This window comes from Urtica dioica, chromosome 1 (assembly GCF_054948205.1).
Source record: "Urtica dioica subsp. dioica isolate 48M chromosome 1, U.dioica_male_clone48M_v1_H2, whole genome shotgun sequence".
In the NCBI taxonomy this organism is placed as follows: Eukaryota; Viridiplantae; Streptophyta; class Magnoliopsida; order Rosales; family Urticaceae; genus Urtica; species Urtica dioica.
In genome coordinates, this window is record NC_142756.1 from 59,482,420 (window position 1) to 59,498,464 (window position 16,045).

General features: G+C 36.0%; 1 protein-coding gene across 1 annotated transcript; it reads left to right on the forward strand.

The window, feature by feature from the left end:
* The first annotated feature begins 12,839 nt into the window (after positions 1-12,839).
* LOC149408290 (S-adenosylmethionine decarboxylase proenzyme-like) lies at positions 12,840-14,609 on the forward strand. Its single transcript, XM_089616623.1, has 2 exons — positions 12,840-12,992; positions 13,091-14,609. The coding sequence occupies exon 2, from the start codon at positions 13,257-13,259 to the stop codon at positions 14,349-14,351; it is 1,095 nt and encodes a 364-aa protein (XP_089472749.1). The 5' UTR covers positions 12,840-12,992; positions 13,091-13,256; the 3' UTR covers positions 14,352-14,609.
* The last annotated feature ends 1,436 nt before the right edge of the window (positions 14,610-16,045 follow it).

The following is a 16,045-nucleotide window of genomic DNA, read 5'->3' on the forward strand; positions in this document are numbered from 1 at the left end:
TTCATCGCAGGGTAAGGACAAATTAGAAATTACACTAATGGACATATCAAATGTTGTTAAAAGCCTTGTATTCACATCGGGATAAAATTTACTACAAAATACCTCTAGCGGTAACATTATGGATCCATATATAGGGGAACCTAATTTCAACATGTTTATTTATAACTTTGTACATCACTCATCCATTGATATAAACGGTTAAAGATACGAACGATGAACCACGAACACCTCAGATTTATTATAAACAAATCAGTAATATTACAATGTCTCAAAATAATTTATTACACATCATACAAATAGTACACGCTGCTTTGTGGGAATAATTCCAACATAAGCTGTTATTAAGTGATTAATTGAATAACACACATAAAAATGATCCACAATTATATACCAAATTAAAATTAAATTAAACTTGATTTCAATAGGAATTTCATTTCACCAATTGTGTGAGCTGCCTAAGGGTGGGAGAGCAAACAGAAGCGTCATCGAAGCAGCGAGCCGCGATGAGGGAGCAGACAGGCTCAGTCAAATGAAAAGCATCCCAAAAGAACTTCGTGTTCGCATCGTGTTCGCATCGCATCCCAGAAGTCCTGTTGAACAAACTTTTGCAACATGGATTTCTTACATCTGTTAGACCTAATTACCAAATTAAGTGCAAGTAAATTATTAATGAACAAAAACCAAATGCTGTATTTATTTTTTTCATCTCTTTAAAGTTAATTAACAAGTTTCATTGCTTTCGGAAAATTTATGTTTATGTATGTACACAATCTTATATTAATCTCCTATTATTTGAACTTCAAATATATCCCTAACCACATTGCTTTATGAACACACAAAAAAATGTTGACACTGTAAGACTTTGGTAAAATGGAACTAAATATCTCACGGTCACACCCTACTTCTTTAAAAAAAAAATTAAAAAAGTTATAATCTCAGCTATATGTGATCCCACGTCGAAAAGATGATTGAGCTTAGTAAATTTTATAAAGTTATGTGTTACACTATTTATTGTCAATCGGTTTTGAGTTGAAAACCTCATAATATTTCTACGGATATTATTCCAAAAGTATGACTATTTCATAGCGTTTTTTTCTTTATCTAGTATGAGCAATTTATTACTAAAGTATGACAATATAAATATTAATTAAAAATATTTTTTTCATGAAAGTTGGCATTAAATGTAATTTTTTCATGATAATTGTTGTCATACCCGACTTCACCGAGGAGTTTGTGGTAGAATGTGATGCCTCAAAGACCGGTATTGGCGCAGTATTGATGCAACGAGGACACCCTCTTGCATTTTTCAGCGCTGCTCTCAAGGGTAAGAATGTTTTTCTCTCAACCTATGAGAAGGAATTAATGGCCCTCGCGTTAGCCGTACACCATTGGCGGTCATGCTTGTTGGGTCGTCGGTTCCGCGTTCGAACCGATCACAAGAGTCTCAAGTATCTCCTCGAGCAACAAATCACTACAAGGCACAACAACGGTGGATTATCAAGCTCATGATGAATTCACTATCGAATACAAGTTGGGTAGCCACAACCTCGTCGCGGACGCCCTCTCACGGCGAGACAACCTAGCCAGACTCGGTGCTATCTCCTTGCCCGAACCGGAGTGGTGGAATTCAATTATGGAAATCAACACCACCCACCCCAAACTCCTGATTCTCCATAGACAGTTTAGCGAAGGCACAATGGCTAGCTCGTGGTCCATCAAAAGAGGTGTCATTTTCTTTAAGGATCGCATCTACATTCCTCATGACTCTGACTACATACTGGTTCTCCTTTGCCAATTTCATGACCTGGGACACGAAGGGATGTACAAGACAATATCTCGCCTTTGCTCGTGCTTCTATTGGAAGAGGATGACAAAACGTGTTTTAGATTGGGTTCGGAGTTGCGAGACCTGCCAACGCCACAAGTCTGATCGACAACTTCCCGGCAGTCTTCTTCAGCCTCTTCCTATTCCCACACAGATTTGGTCGCATATTTCCATGGACTTTGTCGAAGGACTTCCTAAATCCCGTGGAAAATCTGTGTTGTTTGTAGTCATTGACCGTCTCTCCAAGTACGTTCACTTTATTCCGTTAGCCCACCCTTACAAGGCAGAGACCGTGGCTCAACTTTTCTTTGAGCAGATTTTTCGCCTCCATGGGATTCCGGATCGATCGTGTGCGACTGTGACCCGACCTTCACTAGTCGGTTTTGGAACGAGCTATTTCGTCTTCAAGGTGTTACTTTCAACTACACCTCTGCCTACCACCCCCAAAGCGATGGACAAACGGAGGTGCTCAACCGCACGGTGGAAATGTACTTGCGCCGTCTCACGAGTTCCCGTCCCACAGATTGGGTACGCTGGCTACCGTGGGTGGAATATTGTTACAACACGAGTTGGCACTCGGCCATCAAATCCACTCCGTTCATCGCCGTCTACGGACGAGAACCCCCGACCCCCGACCCTGTTGAATTATGTCTCGGGAACAGCAAGACAAGCAGAAGTTGATGAGACCTTACGTGCTCGGGATCAGATCGTAGCCATGATGCGGACTAATATGAAGGCGGCGCAAAATCGTATGAAGCAGGTCTACGAAAGCAAGCACACCGATGTCGAGTTCGATGTAGATGATCATGTTTTCCTTAAGCTCCAAACCTACCGCCAACACTCAGTGGAGCTGAGGAAACATCACAAGCTCTCACCCCGTTTCTACGGGCCCTATACAGTGTTAGCGCGCATCGGATCTGTAGCGTATAGGTTGGCCCTACCACCGGATAGTCATTTCCATCCCGTCTTCCACGTCTCTCGGCTCAAGAAGTACATTGACGAGCACACTGCCTCCACAGACCCACTTCCAGATTCGGAGCTCTCTTCTATCCAAATTTAGGCCGAGATACTGCATAATCGAACCAGCCCCGACGGAGTACATGAGGTCCTTGTTCGTTGGATCGGTAGCACCATTGAGGACGCTTCATGGGAGCGCAAGCCAGAGTTCGCGAAGAATTTTCCAGATTTCGTACTTCCTTGAGGACAAGGAATGTTTTTTCGAGGGGGAGGTGACGTTGTGAATCTGGTATTAAATAATTACTGTCATAGAATAAAATAGAAGTGTGAGGTCTAGTATGTTGTTTGTTGTTAAAAGTCAAAGTGTCGTTTCTTATTTTAGAGTCTGTAGTGTTTTTTTACTCTTTTTTTCATGTCGTTGTTTAGCCTTCTAGAAGGAATCACTAGGTATTTTGTGTGTGTACGGGGCTGAAGAAACTTCAACTGTCAAATACCTTGTACGAACCACCGGAAGGATTTGATTATCAAATGTATCAGAAAATTGTCCCAATTCTCTCTATTTTGTATTTCGCTATTCCTTCTCGTTCGTCACCATTGCTCGAGGTAACCGCGGCCGCGGTGTGACGGGTGGACGGAGATCTCTGGTCGATATCAGCTAGCCTCTTCTTTTCCTTATAAGCATCTAAATCAACAACAGTCGGCTATGCCGCATCGACCGCTTTTCGACTTCTTCTTCCTCTTTGAAGGATAATAGTTAGGTTTTTTTTTCCTTTTAATTTTTTTCATTGGAGTATTAGTCACGTATATTTATATTTGACAAAACGCATATTTGTTAAAATTTACTTTGATGTATAAGAGAAAATAATGGATCCCCTAAAATAGTTAAAGAATCGTGAAGTTACCTACTAACATGGAAATTATAAATAAATAAATAAAAACGCAATAAATAAGAATTTCAAACGTGAAAGGTTTTGTTTCATCAACAAATATGGCAATTACCTAAATACATGGAAATAATAATAAAAAAAAAGCGCAATGAATTATGATTTTTTTAGCAATAAATTATGATTATTCAAACGTTTGAATTTTTTTTCATCAATAAACGTGGAAGTTACCCACATATATGGAAGTTATTAAAATTGCATTATATTAAAAAAAAAATTGATTTACAAGTAATTCAAAGAAGGCATTTGAAGTCATTTATAAAACAACTTTAAGTAGATTTTGAAGACATTTATAAAATGACTTTACATAAGAAAAAAGTTATTTACAAAGTCGTTTTTAAAAAATCTTAACAATATCTTTTAAAATTGTACTTTAAACGTCTTAAAAATATATACTCATTTAAAGTCATTTTAAAGTGACTTAAAATATTTGTATGAAGGTTTTCAAGTCACTTTTCCAATGTGTTGAAATGTTTATTGGAGTCATTTTCGAGATGACTTGAAACGCTAACATCGGAATTTAGACTATTAAAGTCGTTCAATTTAGAAAACGTCTTAAAATTCATGTATTTAAATATCATATATGTAGTAGTGATATCCAGGATTGCCTTGATCCGCGGAGGGATTTCTTCTCCTAATTCATAATGAGTCGGGGTGGAAGACATGATATTTCTTTTTTGGGAGAGTTGTTTCTTTCGATGTTGGTGTTTCTGAAGATTCCCACATGCGGCGCCAAATTGTTGATGTCGATTTCGGGATCGTCAACAATCATATATAGTTATACGATATATATTTGTTTTATTTAATAATAGGTCTCAGAAGACTTCGTATAAGAAATAAAATAAAACTCGATTTAATTCAAAAGAAATATTGATACGAAATATAAAAGAAATGGATCTTTATTAATATTGAACGTTTACAAATGACGAAGTGTGGAGCTCAAGCAGGCGAACTCAACAAAAGACCAAAAGGATTTGAATAAAAAGTGCGAGCCAGAGTGAAAGCTTGTGTCAGAAAATGAATACAACAATCGTTATTTTTAAACGAAGAAAGAATCATCTCTTGGACACGTGTTGATTAGCTCGTCCTCGCCACGTCGCAGATTGATCAGGTCTTAGATCCGGTCTACTCGATCGGTGAGGTTACAGCTTGAGTACGACTTCGTTCCTTGACTGGACCAACGTGAGCGATCTGTTCACCTTTAAGTGAGCTGGGCTTGAGCTTTTCGCTTGGAGCCGAACTGAATCACTTATTGGGCTTTAGCCGAACTAAAGCCCCATAAATGATGAAAATTTATCTTTATACCCCTACAGTTTTCTTGTAAGGATATGTTACTTACTGTTGTGGGTATCGATCCAGATAACTCAAAAATTCGATCACGTGTTAGGCATCTACACTCAAACTTCGAGACTAATCATAATGGATTGCTTCTAAAGCAAATGTTGTGGGCATGTGCTAGGGCAACTACGAGGCTGATTCTAACAGAGAATGAAAGAACTCAATGACGAGGATGAGAATGCATATTGTTGGCTAGTGCAAAAGAACCAAAAGGAGTAGAGCAAATCACATTTAAAGGCAAATGTAAAATGTGATATGCTCTTGTACAACTTTTGTGAAAGCTTCAACTAAGCCATATTGCCTGCAAACAATATAACTAAGCGAGGTGATGTTCAAAGTGGGCTCATCTAGTAGGAAGCAGTATAATGACAATAACTGAGAAGCATACCAAAGCATCATATGTATTGTCAATCCACATTGGCTGATAATGCAAAGTTTTTGGTAACTTTATTTGATTTGATTTTACTTTTTTTGTTTTGTTTTATCTCTTACTCTATGGTGTTTATTTTTACACTTTACTGGTAATGCAATGTTTCAAGTAACCTTATTTGGAGCTGAGTCATTTGTAGTTGATTTAAAGTCAAACACATGGACGTTTAGAATTTGGTATAATCGATTAATGTTTCAGTATTTCCCTTCCTATTATTTAATTGATTTGTTTTTATTATTTATACAATTAATTAATATTCATTTTTCTCTTTTAAAATTGTATTCTGTTTAAAATTTGCCCCTCTTAAAATCAGATTGTTAGACGTGGCATTTTGTTAAAGCTTAATATCCTAGATAATAATAGTGACACTCAAACAAGTTAATAGGCATTTAATCTAAAAAAAAAAGATTACGTAGTAAATTGTATCCAAACGAAACAATAGATATTTATACCTTCATTTCCTATTTAAAAAAACTCCAAAGCATTAAATTTGTGTAGCATTACCTTCTACATATGAGATCTTCTCTTGCGTGAGAATATGAGTGCAATTCATCGAAATAGTAATGTCTTCATTATTGAAGTTTAAAGAATTATTTTGTAATTCGAGCTTAAATGTTTCATGTAATTAAGTATACAATATATCAATGAAAAAATAGTAAAAAAAATATATACATTTAATAAAAGTGTTTATCCAGTAAAAAAATTAAATAGACCTTAAACTTTCTTTAACACTTTGTTTGGTAGGGTGGATAGATGAGTGGAGGGAGAGGGTTGGAGGGAGAGGAGTTGAAGAAAGGTTGAATTCCATTGTTTGGTTAAAAAGAAATAAGGGGGGAAATGATTAATGGGAGGAAATGCTCCCCCTTGGATCCCACAAAAATTAATCATTCGGGATACGGAGGGATGAGATAGCCAAAAAAATTGAAGGGAATATTAAGAGAGTTACAAAGACAAATTTATCCTCACTTTTTTTTCACTTCTTTTTTATATTATAAATTTGTACCTTCTTCAATCTTCCTTCTTCCACACTCTCTTTCTTTCTCTACGCACACCCTGTATTTCCTCAACAAAATATCAAGACAAAAGGTACTTTATCAAACCTTATTTTTACTTTTAGCTTTTATTTTAACTTTAACTTCTTATTAAAATATCATCAATCCTATTATTTTAATGAATATGGTTAGTAGATGGATGGACTGGAAAACGAAAATGATATGGATGAAGATGGAAATTTGGATTTGAGTGGAGATGAGAGTATGAACCAAAGTTCTCAAAGTTTTAAAATGTTTTTAAGTTATTGGGAGAGACAGAGACGTATGACATCCATACAATTTGTTTGTTATTTGGTCCAATATATTTATATTATGGGTGTATTTCATCATTCTAACTATGTTGATGACGAGTTCAAAAATAGTAGTGAAGAAAGTCAAATAGTTCGAGATCAACTTATGCGCCAACTCATAAAAAGTGAGAAATGCAAGGATATAATACGTATGAGCCCATTGACATTTTCTAAATTGTGTGTATTACTATGAGACACCGGTCGACTCAAAGACAACAAAAATTCAATAGTTGAAGAACGGGTTGCAAAGTTCCTACATGTGTTAGCTCATAATAATGTTAGAAATCGTAGTATGTCTTTCTTTTTTCGTCGGTCGGGTGAGACAATAAGTAGGCATTTTCATGAAGTGTTGCGGGCAATTATTTCTATGGAAGACCAATTCTTAAGACAACCAAACGGAGTTAATGTCCCTGAAGAAATTTTCAACAACCATAGATTCTATCCATATTTTAAGGTAACAATTTTTTTTTTTTTTGTATTTATTGATACTAAATCGTTATTTAAATTTTAGGACTGTGTTGGAGCGATCGATGGAACGCATATTCGGGTCAAAGTTTCTAAAGTGAAGCACCACGATACCGTGGAAGGAAAGATTATACCACTCAAAATGTAATGGCCGCATGTGGATTTGATATGAGATTTACGTATGTTTTGCTGGGATGGGAAGGGACCGCGTCAGACTCAAGAATTATTAAAAATGCTTTGGTTAGAGATGATAAGCTTCTAATTCCAAGAGGTACAATTTATAAGTCGTATCAAAATTGTTCTCTTTATTTAAAAAAAATTAAAGTTATGACTAGACTAAATTTTAACTTTGTTGACAGAAAAATATTACTTGGTTGATGCGGGTTACATGTTACGAAGTGGACTAATCACACCTTATCGAGGAGTACGATAACATTTAAAAGAATATTCTGCTCGTGCCCCAGAAAATCCAGAAGAATTATTTAATCTCCAACATTCGTCACTTCGCAATGTTATAGAAAGATCATTCGAAGTTCTAAAAAAGAGATTTCCTATCATTTCGGGTGCAACAAAGCCTCATTTTGAAGTGGAAACAGTTATAGAAATTGTTTTGGCGTGTTGCATATTGCACAACTATTTAATGGGAGTAGATCCCGATCAAGAATTGAATATTGATGAAGTTGAAGAAGAGCTCCGTAATCAAAATCCTACGATTAGAGAGTTTTATAGTAGACAAAACAATGATGAAGAGACTAGAAAAGGAACATCTATAAGAGCTGAGATAGCACAAAGGATGTGGCAAGAATATGTTATAGAATGAACTTCTTATATGTAGAATGTGGCAATACTATTTATGTTAATTAGAAAAATATTGTGTCAGTGCCATTGTTTGGTACTTTTTGTTGGTCTTAGTTTCTTAATTTTATAATGCATATCATGTTATCTAATAATATTTTGGTTCTTATATATTTTATCATGTTATATTTTGTCATGTTTTTAAATATTGCTTGATTATACAGATTGGTAGGATGGCTAAAAAAGCAAAGGAAAATAACGATGGCGAGCAACAAAGAAAAGATACAGTGAAGTGGACCGAGAATATGGATATCGTCCTAATTGATGCACTGTTGGAGCAGCAAGCTAATGGAAATAGAGTGGATGACACATTTACTACTACTGCTTACAGCAATATTCTCAAGATTTGTCGAGAGGAACTCAAATATCCATTTGATAAAATTCATCTGAAAAATAGAATCAAAACTTTAAAGATCAATTTTAATGCATGTCATGATCTTTTCAAAGGTCTAAGTGGGTTTGCTTGGAATCCAATAACAAAAATGTTTGAAGCGGAACCTGAAGTATGGAATACTCTTATTGAGGTTAGTCTTTGTGCCTTTTAAATTTGTAGTCATCACTTTTTTTTTTGAAAAAAAATTAAGTACATTGCTAAATCTCTCAATTTTTATTTTCTTAATTGTAGGCTAAACCTCACGCAAAAAAGTGGAGAGTGATTGAAATTCAAAACTATGGTAAGCTATCAGAGTTGTTTTCAAGGGACAGAGCTACCGGTGATGGTGCTATGAGTGCAAAGGAAAAAGTCCAAGGATGGTAAAAAAAATGGTAGTTCTAATCAATTTTCAGATATTGAGCGCGTGGAAGAGGCAACATTAGATTCCCCTAGCGTTTTACCTTCGCAAAATAATCCTCAAGGTGAAAACTCTTCCAAAGGCATAAAAGAAAAGCCTCAGTACTTGATCCACTTGAGAAATATGTTGAAACAATCCAATCTGGTATTAATAATGTTGCTGAAGCAATTAGAGAAGGAAATGTTATTGCCGAGAAAGGAATAGTTGCTTTTGAAAAGGCTCGACCAAGAATTCACGAAGAGCAAGATATTTATGCAGAATTACCTGAACATTGGTGTTCCTGACCATCAACAACTTGACGCCTTTCTATTTCTTATTAAATGTCCAGCAAAAACAAGAGCCTTGTTTGCCGTCCCTAGTGCACTAAGGTGTGTATTGCTTTCCAAAATGATGCTCAAAGCTGACGATTCTTGATTGTACTTGATGACAATTGGATATACTTGATGACTTTTGTATGTTCTTTTTGGTCTCTATAAGAAGATATCATAGTTATGAAACATCAAACTTAGGAAAAAGCTGAAGATAAGATCTTTTGATTCTAGAACATATGTCTAGAGATATGGTTTTGTATTGTTGATGTCTATATTTTGTAACTTTTGTTAAAACATGCAGTAAGACCTTGAAATATTTTGTAATGCCAACATCCATATCAATATCAATATTATTATACTAACTATTGGCTTGCATTGGTGATAGTTTTTTTTTTTTTTTTTTTTTTTTTTTTTTTTTTTTTTTTTTTACATTAATGTTCAATTTATTTCTATAACTTTTTTTGGTAACTTTATTTATTTAAGTTAATGATATATAGATTTAAATTTATTATTTATATATATTTGATAGGAAGGAAAAAAATACCGTTTTCGTTGCCGTTTCGAGGCTCCTGATTTACAGAAAGTCGTCATGCCGATGGAAAATCGAACGGAAAAAATGTGGAAAAGGGCAAGTGAAATGCCGTTTTCCATGGAAAACCGACGTGCCGATGGAAAACCGAACGGAAAAAATGTGGTAAAATATATTTAAAATATATACATGTAATACATACATAAATTTTTCAATTTTTAAACAGATATAAAGAAAATACATTATGCATATAATCTTTTTTAATAGAAAATTGTATATATATAATATTTTATAAATGTGTGCTATTAATAATATTTAATATATATAATTTATAAATGTGTGATATTATGTATTAGAATTGTCTCATAGTATATGTGATATTATATATAATAGAATTGGATACTATATATAATTTTTAAATGTGTGATATTATATATTAGACTATGTGTGATATTATCCATTTAATTGTGGACTTGAATAAGGAATTAAATGGATATGACCCATTTGCAACAAAAATTAAGGATCCAGTTGCAACAAAAAAGTTAATTTTGGGTCAGAAGTGAAGCTTAGGCTAAAAGTTGAGGACTTAATTGAGCAATTAACCAACTCTTGCTCAATTAGTTTATTTTCTTCTTCTTCCTTTCTTCTTCTTCTTCTTCGTGCGCCATCTGCAACTGAAACGAAAAAAAAAACAAACAAACACAACAACAACAGCAACCACAGCCACCATCATCAATCTCCATCTTCTTCCTATTTCTTCTTCTTCTTCCTCACGCTGCCATCTCCATCTTCTTCCTATAAACTTTAAGATATAAAAACGAAAATGACCGGCTGGAAACGACATGCCCATGTCGTCGATTTTCGAACGACAAAACGACGATAAACAGCGTTCTTCTTTTCTTCGGCCGTCAGCTGTCCGAAAACGACATTTCTAGCGACTTTCCTAGATTTTCGCCGGCATTTTGAACCGTGTTTGATAGTAACATTATTTCACAATTCCATAGCCAAGAATATGTTTGATAAAATAGTAATTGTACAAATTAAAACATCCATCCTTCATAAAACCCTTCTTATACCAAACAAAGGAAGAGAAATCTTCAAAAGATGGCACTTATCCTCTCCCTCCACCATCATCTCCATCCTTCTTATTCTATCCATCCCTTCTACTCTCCATCCTTCTAACCAAACAAAGTGTAAGAATAAATCCTCCTTTGTTGTGTGAGATTAATTTGAATCCAAATCACACTTGAACGGCGTGATACAGTTTTTTTTAAAATGATACTTTAGTGATATAATTTTTAATGTATAGGTAGGAGGGTAAAAGACAAAATTTGGGCCAAGATCAGCCATGCAACCCAAGTAAGAGCATCTTTAATGGTGTTTAGTTTAACAACTTTAAGGACTTGCTTGCAATTAAGAGAAATATTAAGCTATTTGCTTAACCATTATTTGGCAATTTGGCTATGTAATTGGTTAGAGAAATTGGCTCTATAGAGCTACTTGCTTAAGCAAAAACATGGGACCCACTTAATAAAAAAATTATAGTTTTAACAAGTGAAAATTGAATAAAAAATAAACAAAAATAGAAATTGATAAATGGGATAAACTTAAGAAAGATGATAAATTAGCTTATCATTGTGGATGATTTAACTTAAATAAGTTGTATTTTTTATGACTTATGTGGCATGATAAAGCTAATTTGACATTAGTTTACCTTTGAAGATGCTCTAAGGCGTGGAAAGTAATTGACTCTGACACGAAAGGACAATAAACGTAAAAGATTATCACGTAGCCAACTGGCCAACAAATTATTAAATAAATCGTCAACCCTTTCAATCCGATTCCTTTTTGCGTGGTCTCGCTTCGTTATCCAATCACATATCGGCACGTGTAATTCTTTTGACTACCGCAAATAGCCCTTATAATCTACAAGGCGTATGCGTGCTTCTAACGCGCCGCGTTACACGGCCGATAATCTTGGGTATCGGTTCCCGAGACGCGTGGCTGTCACGTTACAATACTAGCCCCTAAATCCAGAAGTTAGAGAGGGTATTTTAGTCAGCGCAGATATTTCCATGGTCGTCGTGAAGAGGCGTAGTCATTGTAGATATATTAGGTTTAATGGCACGCGTCGTAATTAAGATGAAAACGCGTGGCTAAAAGTTATCGAACCCTCGGCCCTTTTTCTGTATAAAGCGTGTATCGATTTCTTATAGCTTCTCAACCTAAACTGCACCTGGTGTTTTATTTCTCTCAAGAACAAGCCGCAAATTTTCCTCTCGGAATTCGCTTATTCAAATTTTTTTTTTTCATCGATCATCGTTATCAGGTAAAGATTTTACTTAAATGTTAATGTTGTTTGCTTTTTTCTTCGCTGTTGCTTGGTTGTTTATTTATTGGAGTATCTGGTTGGATTTCTAGGGTTTGATTTGAGCCTTCAAAAAAGGTGTTCTTGGAGAAGTTTCTGGCCTATTCAACGAATTTTCCCACTTTGTAAGTATTGCTCAATTGTTTCAGCCTATTTGTATCTAAATGTTACGATCTCTATATATGTTTTTTGATGCGGGAAATCAATATCGTTGTTGGTTTTATCATACTGTATTGATTGTTACCTTGATACCTAGGAGTTCGTTCATGTTCATACTTGAAGGAGTTTGTATTATAAATATTCAGGCCTTTCGTGTAAATACATTATTTGTTCGCGTGGAGTCATTAGGTTCAATATTCAAATCTGTTTATCTGTAGATTATTATTTTTTTATATTGTTGGATCCGAGTTTACTCGTAAACCGATATAGGTTAGGCATTTCAAACTAAATAGGGCACTTTTTAACCTTTTATCATATGAAAATAATATGTCCATTCTGAAGTGTTCCACAAAAGATGAGAAATTGCAATTTTCCTCTGGGTGTTTGTTAGGGTTGATGGTTTGATTCATTTGCTATTGATCTTAGTATTTGTAAACCTTAGGACAATGGATGGATTTTTATTTATATGTGAGAGGTCTGTTTGTTGGAGGAAATGTGTTCTAACTATGTGATTGATAAATTTCAGGAACTGAATGAACTAATGGAGTCTAAAGGTGGAAAAAAGAAGTCTAGTAGTAGTAGTAAATCCCTGTGTTACGAAGCTCCCCTCGGTTACAGCATTGAAGACATTCGCCCAGCAGGAGGAATCGAGAAGTTCAGATCAGCCGCTTACTCCAACGTGAGTTCTTGTTTCCATTGCTGCTCTGTCTGTCTCTTGGTTTCAAATGTATGCCTTTTAATTTACTCACTAGTCTACTTTTTGTTGTTGTTATGCAGTGCGTGAGGAAGCCATCCTGACTCGTCTTGTGCGCTGAACCAGTTTTTTTTATTTTTTTACTGTTGTTTTTTTATTTTGTCACCCCTCTCCTTTTTACCCTCTTGCCTTCCTGTTTCTGCTTCCTTTCCCTTTCCCTTTCCCTTTCCTCTCTCCTAAAATTTTGAAATGGCCGACCCCGTCTCTGCAATCGGTTTCGAGGGCTTCGAGAAGAGGCTCGAAGTCTCTTTCTTTGAGCCCGGAGTGTTTTCAGACCCGTCTGGAATGGGCCTCCGATCCCTGACGAAATCCCAGCTGGATGAGATCCTAACCCCGGCAGAGTGCACCATCGTTTCGTCTCTCTCCAACGACGATCTCGACTCGTACGTCCTCTCGGAGTCGAGCTTCTTTGTGTACCCCTACAAGGTCATCATCAAAACCTGTGGCACCACAAAGCTTCTCCGTTCGATCCCGGCCCTTCTCAAGCTCGCCGGAGCACTGTCCCTCGCCGTGAGGTCAGTGAGGTACACTCGCGGGAGCTTCATCTTCCCCGGCGCCCAGTCTTACCCGCACCGCAGCTTCGGCGAGGAAGTGACCGTACTCGACGGCTATTTCGGCAAGCTCGGCTTGGCCAGCAAGGCATTCATGATGGGCAGCCCGGACCAGGAACGCAAGTGGCACGTTTACTCTGCCGACGCACAGCTCGCAAGCCTTGTCTGGGGCGCCAAGAAGACTGCCTCGGTCCACACTCTCGAGATGTGCATGACCGGCCTCGACAGGGAAAGAGCCTCGGTGTTCTACAAGACCCAGCAGAGCTCCGCGGCCACCATGACCCAAGACTCCGGGATCAGAAAGATTCTCCCGAAATCGGAGATTTGCGACTTTGAGTTTGACCCGTGTGGTTACTCGATGAACTCTATCGAGGGAGCGGCGATATCGACCATCCACGTGACTCCCGAGGACGGTTTCAGCTATGCGAGCTTTGAGAGCATGGGCTACAACTTTGAAGAGGTCGATCTGAGCCAGCTGGTCAAGAGGGTCTTGGTCTGCTTTCAGCCGAGCGAGTTCTCTGTGGCTCTGCACTCGTCTGTCGCCGGAGAAGATCTTCTGGCCAAGTTTCCGGTGTACCTGAAGGGATATTCTGTCGAGGAAATCAACTCTGAGAAGCTCGGGATGGGAGGGACTCAGATCTACTACAGCTTTGTGAAGACGGGAGAGAGTTTGTCGCCACGATCCACTCTGAAGAACAACTGCTGGAGCGAGGACGAGGAAAGTGAAGGCTAAGAGGAATAGCTTTTCAACCACAATCCATCTTCTTTCTGTTTTTTTTTTTCCTTATGTTGAGGGGTGTCTTTATTTCTATTTTTTCTATTGTGTTATTCTGCTCAGAAAATAATGTCTTATGAACAATAATACCTATACTGAGCGTTTGCTGTTGTTTTTAATATTTGCGTCTGTCTGTTTCGTCGTGCATTTTTCCACCTTGTGGTGGTGGTGAGTGTTGACCATTCAAATAAATCTTAATTTTATTTTTTATATTCATTGGTAACGTCGTTATCAGTTTTATTATTTATAGACTAGATTGATCTCTCTTTCCTTTTCCTGGTAACTACGTAAAGCAAGTTGTTTGATTTAAAAAGGGGAAATCACAACTTGCAATGCCATCTCTTTCTCTATTATTCTTGGAACACTTTAGGCGTGTGTGTGTGGTTGCAAATTCATTCAGATTTGACTTGTGCAGATTTATTTTCGACTTTAAATAAATAAAAAGCAATAGGATTTGCAACATGGATTGTCGGTATGTCACTTTCACAGCGAATCACATTGGGAACGGTAGAACGCCATCCTTTTGAAACCATGCCATTTCCAGAAAATAATTGATTGATAAAGCAAAATAAAAAGAATAAAAAAATAAAAGGAAAGAAACTATTCGGGATTCAGCAAATAATGCTGTAAAAAAACTATGTACAAAGATATTAAGTTAGCAATCAAGACATGATTTTTAGATTAAGATTTTTTATTTTAATTTTTTAGTTCCAAGAAATTTCTTTATACCCATATATAGCATCTAAGTAGTTCATTGAACTTTTGTTAAAGATAAATGATATAAAATTGGGGAAATCATTTAACTACCTCGAATTAAAAAACAAAAATCCTAAATACCACATGTTTGAAATCACTCATTGTATACCTCACGTTACATATTCGGACCAAAATGTCATTGAGATTATACTCCATACTACATACATTTAAACCATCTTAACTTTTGCGAATAATCTCCAATCTAACATCGTCGGCGAGTCTGATTTTTTTTTTTTTTTTTTTTTTTTTTTTTTTTTCAAAAACGAAGGCATGAAGTAAGGGCATATGCAAAGAATGGGATTTTCTCATAATAAGAATGAGATACTATAACAAATATTTTGTAATGATGCAGGTAGTTTCCACTATATAATACATTGTATCCATTGATATATTAGAAACACAATCAGAAGAAAGGTATTTTAAAAAGTTCATCAAACGTGTGGTTCGTATTGATGCATTATAAAACTCATTTTTGGTACCACAAACTAATGAAAATGTTGAGAGAGAGCCTACTCGTTTATAATTGTAAATAACAAAAATATGAGATAAAAGATAAAGAAAAACACTAAGGATAAGAATCGAATCTCAACCCTTATAGAAAAAACATGTTTTTGGCTTCACTTTAACCATTTGAGCAATTGTTGTTTCTTGTCTCGAAGGATTATGTATACTATACACGCGTATTTTTATTATGAAAAAGAATAGTTGGATTTTTTGGTTCAATAAGTCCCTAACCTTTTATGTTTGAGGCATTTTTGTCTTTGAAATTTTTTTAGACGCAAAATCATCATTAACCTTTTTCTTTATTGGAAAAATTAGTCCTTCTATTACGTTAATAAACAAAATTTTAATGTGCACTGCACATGAGGATATATTTGAAGAAATGGTAAATTTGA